Source organism: Carassius gibelio, chromosome A16 (genome assembly GCF_023724105.1).
Source record: "Carassius gibelio isolate Cgi1373 ecotype wild population from Czech Republic chromosome A16, carGib1.2-hapl.c, whole genome shotgun sequence".
NCBI classification, from domain to species: Eukaryota; Metazoa; Chordata; class Actinopteri; order Cypriniformes; family Cyprinidae; genus Carassius; species Carassius gibelio.
Genome location: NC_068386.1, coordinates 13139421 through 13155428, shown reverse-complemented (window position 1 = coordinate 13155428; position 16008 = coordinate 13139421). Strand labels below are relative to the sequence as shown.

General features: G+C 37.4%; 2 protein-coding genes across 2 annotated transcripts; both read right to left on the bottom strand.

The window, feature by feature from the left end:
- Positions 1 to 95: 95 nt before the first annotated feature.
- On the bottom strand, positions 96 to 5054 carry LOC128030672 (mitochondrial import receptor subunit TOM40 homolog). Its single transcript, XM_052618480.1, has 10 exons — positions 4961 to 5054; positions 4220 to 4443; positions 4067 to 4134; positions 3882 to 3974; positions 3248 to 3349; positions 2813 to 2918; positions 2449 to 2571; positions 2265 to 2341; positions 2058 to 2160; positions 96 to 1320 (listed from the first exon to the last, which is right to left on the bottom strand). The coding sequence occupies exons 2-10, from the start codon at positions 4440 to 4442 to the stop codon at positions 1181 to 1183; spliced, it is 1035 nt and encodes a 344-aa protein (XP_052474440.1). The 5' UTR covers position 4443; positions 4961 to 5054; the 3' UTR covers positions 96 to 1180.
- A 940-nt stretch (positions 5055 to 5994) lies between these two features.
- LOC128030845 (probable ATP-dependent RNA helicase ddx6) lies at positions 5995 to 14154 on the bottom strand. The gene is made up of 14 exons (XM_052618888.1): positions 13990 to 14154; positions 12389 to 13310; positions 12190 to 12253; positions 11982 to 12086; positions 11692 to 11821; positions 10064 to 10210; positions 9548 to 9642; positions 9323 to 9445; positions 9058 to 9186; positions 8729 to 8845; positions 8042 to 8105; positions 7855 to 7956; positions 7534 to 7742; positions 5995 to 7432 (listed from the first exon to the last, which is right to left on the bottom strand). The coding sequence occupies exons 2-13, from the start codon at positions 12562 to 12564 to the stop codon at positions 7543 to 7545; spliced, it is 1452 nt and encodes a 483-aa protein (XP_052474848.1). The 5' UTR covers positions 12565 to 13310; positions 13990 to 14154; the 3' UTR covers positions 5995 to 7432; positions 7534 to 7542.
- Positions 14155 to 16008: the final 1854 nt, after the last annotated feature.

Sequence of the window (16008 nt, the reverse complement as noted above, 5' to 3'; positions counted from 1 at the left end):
ACAGTCAAACCTCAGATGAACTAGGCATTTTAACCTTCAATCCTTAGTCAAACAGAGTACGGCAATGAAATTTAAAACCTGCTTCTTTTCAAAACTCAATTCACAACCAAATATTTATTCAACATAATTGCACTGTAAAATCATCCATTAGAATCAGGCCGAAAGCCAGGCCACAAACACATGAAATCAGCACGAGACATGAAAAACTCCACTGGCCATTAAAACCAGCTTAAATTGTACAGGTTTATTACAGTATCTGCACCAACGCTTTGACTGCCCCAAAAACCTTGTGTACAACAACTAATTAAAACAATACAAACTTTGGAAATTCTTCCATGTGGAAAATTCAGTGACGCATTTTATGTCCAGACACATAAAAAGGACAGTCTTGATTTGTTATGCCCGGTAAATATTAAACCAGCATCCGAATTTGGCCCTAGGACCCTAACAGACAAATACAGGAAGAGGACCTCATGATCAAAATTCTCACCGGTTCTTTGTGATCAGTTATGAGAGACAAAGGGACACAGGCGTCGACTTAAACAACCCATTCTTTAACTCCAGAGCTTCCCATGCATTGAATTTTCATAATTTTGACAAACAGCATTTCATCGAGTGAATTAATGAATATTAAATCATTGTATTTTTACATTAACAAGTAAAAAAAAAAAAGAAAAAGAAAACGCACCACCCGGCCACATTTATACAGACCAAGAAAAGTTTTTTTTTTCCATAAATCAAAAAAAATGGAGAGGGCGCAAATCTTTGGCCCTTAAGAAACCCGTTGAATGAAAAAAAAAAAAAAAAATTGTCTCAAAAGGCAAAAAAAAAAAAAAGCAAAAACATGTCAACTCATACTGTGAATATGGATGTATACGTCCTTACAAAACACGTGATGTTACACATACCAGACATATTTCTTTCACATGATGTGCTTTTAAAAACAAACCTTATATGACTGTCTGTTTATCAGGTAACTGAACATTTCGATTGATGAGAGCTCTGCTGGACAGTCCTGTGAGCTCGGTGTCCTTGTCTGTCCTTGTGAAGGTTCGACACGCTAATACTGGGAGTCTCTGAGTCCGTTTCAGTGTTGGTCCATGTCCCCATGTCTCTTTGCACCGGTCCAAGCGTGGTGGAGGGTTGTATCTGTTGAGATTCTTAAATCGCCATGGCTCTTCTATCCGATGGTGATGCCGAAGCCACACTGAAACTTGTTCTTGCGGTGGTTAAGGAAGGCGCCTAAAGCTAACGATAGAGGAAGGGGAACTAGCTTCTTTTCCAGCGTCGCTCCCACCACCCAGTTGCTATCTAAAGAACCTGAAGAACAAGAAGAGGAGAGAGAAGCTTAGCAATAGAACCAAAAAGAAACAAGCACGAAAGTAGGTCTGCACAATTCAGGTCTGCACAAAGCATGGCACTGTGTTCTTAAGCCTGAGAATCTCATTATCCTCTGGAGTTTGAGCTCCTCAAGGTGGCTCCAGTCACAGTGCATGCTGCTCCATGGAGATCTCTGTATCTGCTCTGAGTTTAGATCATTTTAACATTAATTTGAAGCCACAATATGCACCAAATATCTTGTCTATCAAACCTATAATACACTTCTCAATCCCAAAGTGTATTCAAGGACTACACACTGGCTCTCACAGCACCATTTAGTGGTTGTGCGATTGAGACTTCAGCAAGCTAGCACATCTGCGCTGCTATTTGGACTTAACAGGAATAATGGAAACATTACATTGAACATTTATTGAATTTACTTGAGGAAAATTCCATCTCGATAATAATTGTTATTTCATCGTCCAGCCCTAATTGCAATATTAGTATTTCTTTTGTTTTTTTATATCTTATTAAGAAATAAAAATACTACTAATACAAACTAATACATCATTATTATTTTATAGCCATACTGATAGCCCTCTTATAGCCATTTTGTCACATTTTAAATCGTAATTTTTAATCAGACAGATCACAATCAGCTTGATTCCCCAAATCGTGCAGCCCTACACAAAAGTATGAAAGTAAATTCAGGAAGTTCAAGAAGGGGTTTTCAATACCTTTAAAAAGCAGATTTGCTTTAGGTACATCCAACTGATAACCAAACGACACGCTTGTGTCCTGCATCCGTGTGCTGGCCTCAAACTCGACCCCAATCTGGAGCTGTAGGAGGGGTTTAAATACATAAGAGAGAGTTTAACATACAAAGAGTGTTACCTTGAGTAAGAAATCTGTCCTTTAACACATCTCTTTACTGTATGAAGTACCTGGTCATTGGCTTTGTGGTAATAAGACGCATGTGCACCAGCTCCTCCAACAGTCAAAGTGGCGACATAGTTACTACCTGAAGATGAAAAACATACAGGTCCCATCAGCACATTCAATCAAATCCTGATTTTTGCCAATCCTTAAATAAATGTGACAGAGAATGATCTGCAAATAAATGACCACCTGTGTATCTGCCCACAAATGATGTGACTGTGCCCTCTTCTCCTGGCCTCCTGTGATAGACCAGTTCACCACCCAATACCAAAGCGGGAGACAAGGACTGGAGGTAGTGCGCCACAAGGATACCTAACAGAACAAATGTAAATGTAAGCTTCTACAGAAGACAGATTATCAGTCAATAATTCACATTTCGGTCTATTCCCCATCAAACTATTAAAAAATCCTACGGCCACAAACTTTTGAATGGTAGTGTATATTGGAAATATTGCATAAAAAAAAACAAAAAAATAAACAACATTGAAATCGTATTGTATAGTATTTTTGGAACTTGACAGTCATGGACTACAACAACTGCAAGGTATGTTACCAGATCCAACGAGAACATCTGGGTTGCCAAGAGTAACAGAAGCTGTGAAGTCATCACCACGGTATTCTGTATCACACTGCCAGTTTACAAACTTGTGTTGCTGCGTCTGTAAGACATCATTTATTCAGGCCATTAATAACAGCACCGCATCTCATTTACACAACAGCAGATTTCTGGACAAAGCTGCAATTGTAAGAAACATTAGATCATTTGATTGGGATAAACTTCTTAAGTCTCATAAAATGTTTTTTACTTCTTGCCATATTTTTTCTGAAATGATTTTGCTCACAATACGAGACCAACCAGTTCAGCTCAAAACTGGTCCAGCTTACATTAATTGTACAATATATCTGTGTCACATAAAAACTATGTCATGTATAGGATCTGCTGATTCCCTTTCATAGTTTGTGAACATGACTGTAAAGTCATACGTACCTGCATTGCCACTTTAGTGCGAATGCGGCTGGCAAGCTGATGGATGATCTGTGCGTTTAAACTTCCCGTGTTGTCCATGTCACCTACCATGACCGGAAAAGACTGAGGGGGACAGATTTAAAATAAACAAAAACAAAGGCATCTCAGCATTTCATTCTGAAACAATATTGGTATAGTTAGTTGACAGAAAAAATGGTGAGAGTGGTGCCGTTGTACATAAATATATGGGTGTCATAGGATTTACTAGGATTAGGAATTAGGATTTACTAACTTCAGACTTCAAACTTCCGTTTTTTTTATTACATAATTATTGGACCACTGTAATTAATTTTTTTAATGTCTTGTGAATGAATTGCTTCAAAGAGAATATTATAATAAAAATTATAATTGTAATTATAATTGAGATTTTTTTCTGTTATTTTATTATCATTAAAATACCATTACTTTTATTAATACTTTGAAAATTATTATTTTTATTAATTATTCTTTTGTTAGTTTTTATTTCATAGAATCATTGAGATACTATTACAGTTTTTATTCATATTTTAAATAAATATTTTTTTATATCTTCTGTTTTCTGTATATCAAACTGAGAGAAAAACACTAGTCGGGAAAAAGCAATTAAAAGGCTCACCTCTGCAGGTCCTGTCTGCTTGCTGCCCACGTACGTAGCTCCGAATCTGTAACCCGAGTCCCCCAAGGTGCTTAGAGTAATTGTGTGACTAACCTGAGGAAGCACATGAAGATGTGATATATAGTTTTGTCTTTTGATCTTTCACTTCTTTTTAGTGGTAAAAACAGAATTGCGTGATAACTGACCTGGAAGTGATTACTCAAGCCCTTGTTGACAACCAATCGTACCCCCTCCATCTGCAAAGGGAAGACCTCTGAGAAGCAGACAAAAAGACTAAGCAATATAATACAGATTATACAACTGCAGAAGGTTTGACAGAAAATGAGCCGAAGACAAACCTTTGCATTTGCGATGACACTCCTCAAATGTACCCGGGTTGGGGAGAGAGGACTCTGCATCTGTCCCGGGCTGCCCTTGTGTGCCTGAGGAGGATGGGACTGCAGACACTGGGGGCATGGTGAAACCTGGAGGTACAGTCACTAGACCTGCACCCCCTGGGGCACTGCCACCCCCTGAGGCTGGGGGTGGGTTTGGGGAGCTGGCAGCCAACACACTGCCCATGCTTAAGAAAAACAGAACAGTACAATAACATTGAAATAACATCCACTGACAACAACAATAGGGCAAAAGGTCACGTTACTACAGATAAAGACTGGCAGTACACAACATATTTCTGGTTCCAAAACTTGCCAACTGTCAAAACCAAATGAAAACCTTAGATCTCGCCAGGTTTACACAGTTGACAACTAACGTTAATTTAGCGGTGACTCTCTAGGCTTGAAAGCCTAGAATCTAGAAACTAGTAACGTTATCTGGCTCACTAGAGAACAGAAGTGCTCTAGGCATGTGGAGCTTCATTCACGCCTCATTAGCTAAATAGCAGGTAAGCTAAGGTTAATGCTAGCTAACTAGCTAGCTAACATGCTATGTTGTGAAATAAAGAGTGAGTGAGACGCGAGAAAGAGGCTGTAATATATACTATCTGGAGATTAATTTCCATCCATATACGGCGGATTAATTAATAGCAAATGAATGAATACAGTTTATGTAAGCATTTGCAGGCCTCGTGCTATACTCACGTTTAGCAATGCAGTCCAGTTAAACGGCTGAAGTACGGCACCGGTAGGATGTAAGGGACAACCTACATACTCGACGTCTTGGCCCGCCCATTCCGGCTGTATTAAGAGATCATTGGATAAAATACACCACAACTTCCTGATAATTGGATACTGAGTATGGCGTCATCGTGAGGTCACCGGGGAAGGAAACGCGAGGGTTCATGTCTTGTTCTCCACTCAAGTTAGTCTTCAAGGGTATGATCTGGACATGTACTTTTGCATTTATTCTTTATTCATGCATGTTTTCATAGTGTTACCTTAACATTACAATTAAAAAATAGACGACAGCGACGTTAACAGAGCAGTTGCTTCCTAAAAAACAAAACGTTGTTTTTGAATAAGTATTATTTTAGTATCACTGAGATACTATTGTAGATTTTCTATTTATGTTTTTGATTGTTTATATATATATATATATATATATATATATATATATATATATATATATATATATTTTTTTTTTTTTTTTTCAGCTAATTCAAAATTGAGAGAAATAGTATATTTAATATTTTTACATTCAAATATTTTAACCATAAACTTTAATTTCTCTAAAACGAAAGACTTATTTGTCCTACTGGGATGCAAAAGCTAAAGCAGAGGGTAAAGAGCTTAAAAGATTGATGTCTGGAGAGTTTCTTCCATTTCGGCCAAAAAGCCCCACAGTAATGTGTTGTAAGAGGCAATTCTGTTGTAACTTCTCTGAAACTTGTCCCTTTGTCTTGCTCAGACTTTGTATGGCGTGGGCTTAGCCGTGTAGCTTTCTGAAGTTTCTAAACATTTAATGTTAATTTGGAAAATGCTAGAGTGAAAAACTCGCTGAACTAGGCTCAGTTAATCAGTTTTTTTTTTAAACAATTTTAAATATTGCAGATTAAAGACTGTAGATGATTGCAGAAATGACTTCGCCATTTAAGCTACATTTACTGATTAAGTCACTGGAGTGATCATATTAATTTCTTTGACAAAACACCAGCACTTGAAAGAGAAGACAAACATTTGGAGAATATGCTGGACTTTATTTTGCTTAAAAGAGAAGGGACAGGGTAGGCTGGCATTAACATTTGGAGCAAAAAGGTTTGGCCATTCTTCCATGAATCCTTGCAGAAAAACATACAGCTTCTACTTAACACATGGCAAAGAGAGCACAATTCAACACATACAACGGGACACAAAAGTTTACATTTCAAGAGCTACCAACTTTATTACAGCTGCCATTTCATCACAGCATTTGTGCTGATATGTTGTAAAAGACATTACTCTGTCTGTTTTTTTTTGTGCATTAGACACCACCAGGGGAAAGACAGAATCAGATCAATCACATTACACCGTTTTATCGAAACAAAACCTGACTTTACGTTTCAATGGGGGGTGGGGGAAGAACAGTATATTGAACTAACCACCAGTTTAAAAAAAAAAAAAAAAAACTCCAGCCTCACCAAACATCTGAACTGGGTTACCTGGTTGTTGGACAAGCAAACCTATTGCTCACCTAGCCAATGCCGAGCTAGGTAATGTTTACTACCAACAAACTGGTGGGTCAAATAGAGAACAAGCGATAAATGAGTTTGAGGTATAAATCTAGCAGGTAACAACTTGACCAAACAATCCTGACCAAAGTGGAGTTTAGCTTTTTGCAGCACGCACCTACAGTGCTCCCTCCTACCTAGAGGAAGTATATAACAGAGTAAGGCACTTGGAGAAATAGAGATGGCCAAAGGGAGTATGACGATGACTTTAAAAAGGGGCTGAATGTTTATTTTTATTTTTTTTATGGGGAATGATGTCATGGTGGCAAGTCAAAAGTTAGCCAAAGAAAAAGTCGAAATACTGTCTGTTTGTATTAGAACAAAAGCACAAGCTTCTCTCTAGACGATATATATACACACACATGCAAGGTTGCAAACAACCAAAAGAAGACCATTGTGAATGTGTTAAACTGCCTCCTTGGTTTTCCCTGATCAACTGTAATGCTCAGAGTAAAATCCAATCATTATATAACGCGCAAAACCTTCCACATTAGGCAATGGATAGACTAAATGTATTTCTAGTGAAGCTTGGGCATTTGTTTTTGGCATCGTCTTCTGCCAGCTTTTTCTATTTCATTGTTCTGTTAAATAAAGGGGAAAGAAATCCTGGTGAAAAGCAGTTATGGATGGTGAATGGTCTTCGCCAGTGCTCTGGGTCCAAAGAAAAGTGGCTTATTTTGCTCTAAATGGAAAAGGGGTAAGCTGCCTCAGTGAGTCCATCGAGAAAAAAATCTAACGACTTTATACTAGCCCCTAAATGTGTGGCAGCTGATCACATTTTACCATGGCAGTTCCAGACCCTTGAAGCATTTGGTGAGAAAATAAACAAACAAACAAAATGAGTCATCTTTGCGCCTGTCTTCAGTAGAAATTGTGCAGAATGCCAAGCATAGGTCCTTTTATTCTCCTGAAAGAAAGGGAGATATTCCAACTCAATTTAGTCATGTCTGTACAAAAGAACAAGTTGAAGTGCTTCAGTTCAGGTCTTTTAGGACATGACCTTCTTACCGGTAAGGGTTAATTAAGATCGCCTGCTTTGTGAGCAGCCTCCTCTTCATCAGGGTTCATGGTGTGAAAATCCGCCACATACAGGCTCTTGTCAATGCTGCTGGGTATGGGCTTTATGTCAGTCATCAGCTGGTCCTCAATGCCCTTTAGATTGAAACGATCTTCTGAGGTGATCAGGTTAATGGCCAAACCCAGGTGACCGTACCTACCTGAGAACATAGAGAAAACACTGTCGATGTAGACAATCACAAAAATTAACACTAACAAATGATGAATAGAAAACCATACAACAAATAACCAGTTAAATCCAGAGCTGATTACCTGATCGACCGATGCGGTGCAGATATGTCTCTGCATTTTTGGGGAAGTCAAAGTTGATGACTACATTGACAGCCTGGATGTCAATTCCTCTTGTGAAAAGATCTGTGACAGGAAAGATCCCATCAAAAATGCTTGCAAATACTTGGGGAAATATCCTGACAACATCTACAAATGTGGCTATCCGTACCTGTGCAGACCAGGTTCCTACACAGTCCGTTTCTGAAGTCATGGAACACGCGATTTCTGTATTCCTTTGTTAATATAAAATTATTTAGAAAAACAAAGACACAGCATACAACAAGAACATGTAGTACTGTTCATAATGTGGGCTCTGTATGACTTTGAAAGAAGCTATTTCATACTAAACCAGGCTGAATTTATTAAAAATACAGTAAAAAAAAAAAAAAATATATATATATATATATATATATATATATATATATATATATATATATATATATATATATATATATATATATATATATATATATATATATATATATATATATATATGAGAAATATTACAATTTAAAATAAAAATATAATTAATTTTTGTGATGGCAAAGCTGAATTTTTAGCAGCCAGTCTTCAGTGTAATATGCTGATTTGGTGCACAATAAATATTTATTATTAATATGAATGTTGAAAAAAAGTTGCGCTGCTTAGTATTTTGTAAAAACAAGTGACATTTCTTCAGGATTCTCTACATAATTTCAAAAGAACAACATTTGAAATGGAAATCTTTTGTAACATTTAAAAGATATTTACTGTCACTTTTGAACAACTTGATGCCCACTCTCCAAATTAATTTATAAAAAAAAAAAAAGTGAACAGAAGTGTATTTCCTCAAGGTTTAATGCATTTTGAAGCTGACCTGCATCATCTTGGCATGGATGTAAAAGCAGGAATAGCCAAGTTGTGTGATCTTCTTGGCAAGGAGTTCCACCCTTTGGGTGGAGTTACAGAAGATGATTGACTGGTTGATTTGAAGCTAGGAAAGAAAATATATAAAATAAACAAATAGAAGGAAAGACAATGATTTTGTTTTTCCTAGAAGGTGAGGAAATAGAGTACCTAAAGACTTTAAGACAACACAGTTACTCAACTGTATTATGCTAAAGGCGCTTTGGAATACAACAAATGGAGAACTTGCAAAACACCAGTCAAATTTAGAGCGTGTCCATAAAGGGAATGGTCACTTACCCTGGAGAACAGTGTGTTGAGACAGTGCACTTTCTGTCTTTCTGTCACATACGCATAGTACTGAGTGATGCCTTTCAGTGTCAGTTCATCCATCAGATTGATCTCATACGGCTTCTGAAGGTGTTTGCTCTACACAACAGGAGAGAGCCTTTAGCATGATTAAACAAGACATCTAAATATGAGAAATAATCTTGCATATAGTAAGACATTAGAAAGATTAGCCTGGTTATAAAAACAGAGGAGTTAATACAAGTACATCTCTCACCATAAACTTCTGCACACTGACGGGGAACGTGGCAGAATAGAGCAGAATCTGCCGTTTTTTGGGCAGGAAGCTAATTATGTCCTCAATGAGCACCACAAAGTCTTGAGAAAGCAACTTATCAGCCTGTAAAAAAAATCAGATACCACCAACTTCAATCTTAGCAATCATTCAGAGAATATGTTTAGCTGGAAAGCAACCTTTTTTTCTTTGCATTATTTTTCTCACCTCATCCATCACAATCATCTGAGCTTTGTCAACCTTGGCCACACCTTTCTTTATCAAGTCCAGGATCCTTCCTGGGGTTGCTATTATAACATGTACTGAAGAGAAAAGAATATAATGGTAAACATTGGGAGGGAGAACTGTATTTATCAAGTATATTTAACTTCTAAATTCTTTTAAATAAATTAAATTCACTCTCAGAATGACTTGCCCTGTATGTTAGATCTTGAACCCACTATAATGAAGTGTGGATTTGTGGAACAATGAAGCATAATTTAAGAACTGCTTAAATGACTGTGGTCCGGCAAGACTTCAGAAAAAAAGTCAGTAGGTGTAACATCCCCCCAAAAAATAAAAATTTGGGAAACACTGCCTTTAGGCAAACTATTGTGCTTTAATATTGTTGTATGTACTTGGCAGCGTGTTACTGTAAAGTTTTATAACCCATGCGGAGTTCTGAATTCACTACTAGATTTTTCAAGCCCGGTAAACTCAAAGATAGTAGAGGACTCTAATTACCAGTCTCATCAAGACGCATGATGTCATCCCTCAGGTTAGTGCCACCTGTTGTAGCCATGACTTTGACGCCACCAAGGTGCTTGCTCATGTTGATACTTATCTGGCTCACCTGAAGAGCCAACTCACGAGTAGGTACAAACACTATGGCTAAAATAAAGTTGTGGAGGAAAAAAAATGTATCAATTAAAATAATCAACTTATATACACAGATGTTGAAAAGCTTGGGGTCACCAATAATTTTTTGTTTTTGGACTGATAAATACTTTTGCGCAATTGAATCGGTCCTTGCTGAATAAAAGTAACCATTATAGGCTTTTACATAGTTACAAAACTGTATTAATTTAAATAAAATGCTGTTCTTTTTAAACTGTGTTCATCAAAATACTGAAAGGTGGAAAAAGCATCACTTTCCACAACTGTTGTCAATATCAGTAATAAGAAATATTTGAGAAGCAAATTTCTGAAGGATCATATGATGCTACAGACTAGAGTAATGGCTGCCGAAAATTTAGCTTTGCCATCACTTGAACAAAGTACATTTGTAATCAAATTCACAATTCTGGCTGGGTATCGGATTTTTAATACTGATACGTAGACTTTGATACCGGTTCCTGAAAACAAATCTTCGGTTTTATTTTTTCATCTTGTTGACGTTTTCACAGACTCGAATACTCCTCTTTTGAGCCACTGGACAAAGGAACAAAAATTTAACCAACGCAAATAGTTTTAATAAAGTTCAGATAGTTTTCGCTTTCCACATCTTTTAAGGCTACGTTTACACTAGTGCATGTTCGTTTTAAAACGCACAGCTCAGACAGAATCATAATTTCTAAGTCATTTTCCACTGATTTATTTGAGCATTATGGATTTAATTTTACAGATGAAACTAAGCTAATGAACACACGATTAAGATAGTATATGATTTGTATGCGATTTGTATAAGATTCTGCTTATTTTCATATTAATACAAGGTGTTTACATGAAAAATGCTAAGCAGATGTAGCGATCAGCTCGATGTAAAAGGCTACAAATATATTTCAGCAACATTATATAGCCAAAACACACATTGGCCGCAGTTGTCAAACACTGATCGATCTGTGCAGTGCTGCTTTAAGTCAAACACATCTTGTGTATGACGTTAATATCAAGTGCACGAGCACAGAGAGACTTGCGAGTGCACTGGACACTTTGATTGAGATGAGAAACAGGTGTTAAGTGTCCGGTGTCGTGTGAGAGCAAAAGAAATCCACGTGTAAGCAGAGAGTTTCGCACTCATGCATTATATTAACGTGCTTTCACGATACAACAATGCGCTCTTGACATTTGTCATTAAAATAATGCCATATTAGTGCTGTGGGCTTATTGGCTCACGGACATAGATGAGATTTACACTTTAGTTATCAAAGTTTAGTACAGAACAACAACACAAGGTTTTTCAAATCCTCAATAGTATTGAGGCAATTCGATACCCAACCCTATTCCCAATTTTAAAAAATTCTGTAATTTTTGATCAATCAAATGCATCCCTTGTTAAGCAAGGGCACAAAAAGTTTACAGACCCCAGATACCTAAATGGCAGAATCAATGCATTATAAATAACTTATTTGCTTTTCATATTATATTCCAACCTTGAACATAGTCCTTTTTCAGGTCAATCCTTTCCAAGAGGGGGATGAGGTAGGCTCCGCTTTTACCTGTGCCATTTTTAGCACGGGCAAGAATGTCCCTCCCTGACAACACAATAGGAATACTCTCTTCCTACAGAGACAGGGGGGGGGTCAAACAGAACTCAAGACAGGTTCGCTCAACACCTATTCTAAAAGTCATAAGCTAAGCAGACAAAACTAATCAACCACACTGGTTTAGATAAATGTGTGAGCTTTGCAACAGGATCATACTGTGATGCAGGTTAAACTACCTGGATAGGGGAAGGCTTCTCCCAGCCCATTTCGAAGATGCCCATCAGCAGTTCCCTCTTAAGGCAGTAATCTTCAAACTCGTTTCCTTTGGTTGCAGTCACATCCTGTCAAAGGAGGATGTTTAAAGTAAAAAAAAACTGGGAATAAGGAGACCAGCAGCTAATTCAATGATCACCCTTTAATAAGAAAACAAGTTCCAAAACTTACTGTGGTTCTCACTCGCAAGTCTTTCGGTGGAAGCTGCAGGCACTTCTTCCAGTCATCACCAAACCTAGAAGAAATAGTCCAATTCGACTTCATACAGTTGCTTATTCACAACAAACAGCTTAACTGACATGATGAATGCAAGAAATTAATGTCAAAAGGAACCAGACTCTTCAAACTATTTTAAATCAATAAAGATTACCTGATACCGCCACTGCTTTGGTGTATACTGCTTCCTTTCTGGGGCATCACAGGTGTTTTTCCTGACTGTGTCGAGGAAGTAAGCGATCCTGACTGGAGGGTCATGGGCTTGGACTGTCCATTCTGTTTGCTCATTGGCATGACTGAAGAAGGGATCTCTGTTCTCGCTGTAGCCATTGTCAAGATGTTTTCCTCAACGGTTTCAAACAAATAATTTTTGCTTTTTTTTGTGCTACCTTTCAGCTGTTCGTTAAACTGTTTTACTGTTACGGTCACTGCGCTTTTGTGTAAACAGTTTCCAGTACGTACAGACCTCTTAAAAAGAAGAGTGCCTGGCGTATAACAATTGTTTATAATAAGCTCTCCCAATATAGGAGAAAATTATATTTATATGAATAAATATATAACAAGCCTATAGCCAATGTACAAAATAACTAGCAAACAGGTACTTGTAAAATTCAAGTCTTACACGAGGGTTGTCAAAAATGCATGTTAGCAAAAAAATCTATTAATGCTTTTCAAAAGACACTTTTGACGTTCTCCCTGAAAATGCACAAAGTATTCACTTTTCTTTTTCTTTTTTTACAGCTGGATTTCAGAAATCCTGTAGTACCCTCTGTATTCCTTTTGGTATCCAAAAAAAGGTATAAAGTATTTACATTCAAAAGCACAAGGCTCAGCAAAAGGTTCTTAATGTGCTCTTAAAATTCCTGTATTCTCTTCGTCATGAGGAATTTCAGACTTTGCTCAGTGTCTCTTGCTCTTATTTAACCTGCTGAAAAACTCCAAACGGAGGGATTTCAAACCGAAATTCAATGCAGGATTACGAGTCCATAATGTTAACAGGCCATGAATATTTCCACTCTGGCTTCTCCTCTCGGTCACAGTTCCTGAACACTTCAGTGGAAGAATCTCTGGAATACCTGCCAAATATTAAAGATATAATACAATATGAGTGTCATATCAAACATGAAATATTTCTGTCAACAAGTAAAGGGCTTCACAGTTCGTCTTTAAATACTTATTAGATCAAATAGAACAGAATTACACGGTGTCGTTATGAATTAATAATACTTCACTTACAAAGACCATCACGTTTAGCTAACAGCTCTAACACTTGTAAAAAGTGTGGAAACACTTGAAATTCGTATGCAAATTTGGATTAATAACAAATCTGTTTCCCTTAAGATAAGATAACGATAAGATCTGAAGCGAAACGTGAGCATGTGCGTCAGGAGATGTTTGCCGAGCTAACTGAACTAGCCGACGAGCACCACAAAAAGTGGTTTATCGACAAAAGTTTTCTTCTTTCTGATTCAAGACATGAATTCAGGCATGCAGTTCACAACATTAAATGAGAAGACACAACGCAGCACATTTTTTTTGGAGACACGGTGAACTGCGTTTCCTGACGTATGAGATAAAGATTGTACTAGATTTAAAACATATTATTAAAGCTCATGCTAACTCAACCTGCCTGCGGTTACATTGTTAAGACAGGTTAGCTTAGCTAGATGCTAACAAGAGCGAAAGAAAGGCCAGCTATGCACGTTGGGAAAGATAACTGTCTAATTCAATAATAATTATGTCCGAGTTTTTTACCTTCGAATTCTGAAGGATTTGATTCTTCGTGGTTTTGATTAATTCTTCGAACGTTTCTTGAGAAATTCTTTGTTGTTGGGTCTTTTGTCTCTTCCGTCTACAGATTTAACATGGCCGTGCGCTGAATCGATCTCAGAGGACGCAAAGAGGCATACGCACGACTCGAAATCGACCAATCAGGTGACAGAGTTCGAATTTTGGTGGGCGAGACCATTATAGAGTCCACCTCCGTACTGGCCCTGTAGACTTTCAAAAACATTAAAAAAAAAAAATCATAGATTTTTTTTTCTTTCTTTTTCCTCGTACACCACAAGATTAATGTTGCAAGCAGGCTCTTCAATAATGGCAATTTTTAGTTGTCGTAAAATATTTATAAAATGATAGGCTACAAATTACAGATTTATTCACAACAGATTTATTGAAATGGTTTGTGTTTTGATAATTAAAGTTAAACGATACAATGTATATTTTATACTAAAGGGGTCTTATGATGTGATTTCAAGTTTTTCTTTCTCTTTGGAGTGTTACAAGCTGTACATTCATAGATAAGATCCCTAAAGTGGCAGAGACTAAAGTCTCAAACCCAAAGAGATATTCTTTGTAAAAGGTAAGACTCGACCACACCTTCCTAAAACACCTCCTTTAAACACGCCCCCACATTTCTAGGTCACGAAGTGAGAAGATTTGCACAATTACAACACTGTTCCAGAACAGTTGAACCCAAATTCTCAGATGTGTGCAGCACATTTTACAGAGGACAGTTTCCTGATCCCCGGAAGTAGCCTATAATACCATCTACACACAAAGGCTGTTTCTATAAAGTGGGGCAGTACCAACTTTGCAAGGACAATCTGACTCACAGCCTGGAAGTACTTATCATATTAAAATAATTTGTCACTGATGATTCAAACATGAATTTTGAGCAGTGTAGAGTAGTGCTTGTTGTTTGTCGTTTCTCTGATCCACAACATAATGGGTTTAATGTTTACGCGGCACTATATGCAACGCAATGCATACAAAGACAGTATAAATCATTATAATCAATAATTATGTGGCCACTGGATGCAACAAATGCCTCCTTTGTAATGGGTTTTATAGATTTTTCCAAGCAGCAACCTTGAAACCAACACGGAAGTGACTAAAACTGCAATTCATCGACGGGCCGCTGGAGGCTGGCTACAAAAGGGAGTCAGTCCCATATAGACTCCCCATGTTAAAATTCCCAACTTTAGAGCAGAAAAAAAACCCTTTACAGCCTTTTGGTCTATATAGCTCATTTTGCCTTTCGTGACAACCGTGAGGGTGATGGATTTTTTTTATAACTCATCCATTTAAATTATATTAAGCATTAAAGTTCTGCATGATTAAGGGCTCAGCCACTTGAGTGACAGGTGGATTGCCACTGCTGTCACCACCATCGATCTAGGTGGGCGTGGTTTCAGCAACCAGCTCCCGCCTTTTTGCCCATTTTGATTATCCGGGAGTGACTCTCGGTAACGCACTGTCAAGATGGCGACGACAGCCTCCGTCCACTTTTGGCTTCAAAAACGCTCTTCAGAAACCAATGGGAGACGTCACACTACATCCATGTTTTTATACAGTTTATGGTTTTGTTTTGTTGAGCCGGGACTCGCCATGACAGTATGTTAAGTAGCATAACATTTCCATCACACACTTGAGGCATTCGACCAAAAACGACGCACTGGATGGCCGGCCAATCAGCGTACACATCGCTTTTCAGAACGATGAGCTTTGTAAAAATCAATGTGTTTTCACACATTTCATTACACCAAATACACAAAATATTGTTCTTTTTAGCAACATCATATGACCCATTTAAGATAGTTGGGCTAAATAAAACTATAGGCTACATAAAAAAAAGCTTTTGAAAAGTAGTAACAAATTATGAAGGCATGGAAAAAGTTTCAAAGACAGTTTTAATGTGACCTTCATATAACAAAAATGTTTAGTTTCAAAAGTGCTTAACATCAAAGAAATAATCATATTATGTATTAAAAT

Excerpts from the sequence above, each read along its gene's own strand:
- LOC128030672 (XM_052618480.1), bottom strand. The coding sequence starts at position 4,442 with ATGGGCAGTGTGTTGGCTGCCAGCTCCCCAAACCCACCCCCAGCCTCA. Across the intron at positions 3,975-4,066 it reads GCTTGAGTAATCACTTCCAG|GTTAGTCACACAATTACTCT; the intron begins GTCAGTTATCAC and ends GTGCTTCCTCAG. Across the intron at positions 2,919-3,247 it reads GCACTAAAGTGGCAATGCAG|ACGCAGCAACACAAGTTTGT; the intron begins GTACGTATGACT and ends GATGTCTTACAG.
- LOC128030845 (XM_052618888.1), bottom strand. The coding sequence starts at position 12,564 with ATGGCTACAGCGAGAACAGAGATCCCTTCTTCAGTCATGCCAATGAGC. Across the intron at positions 9,643-10,063 it reads CATGCGTCTTGATGAGACTG|TACATGTTATAATAGCAACC; the intron begins GTAATTAGAGTC and ends TTTTCTCTTCAG. Across the intron at positions 9,187-9,322 it reads TCAGTGTGCAGAAGTTTATG|AGCAAACACCTTCAGAAGCC; the intron begins GTGAGAGATGTA and ends CCTGTTGTGTAG.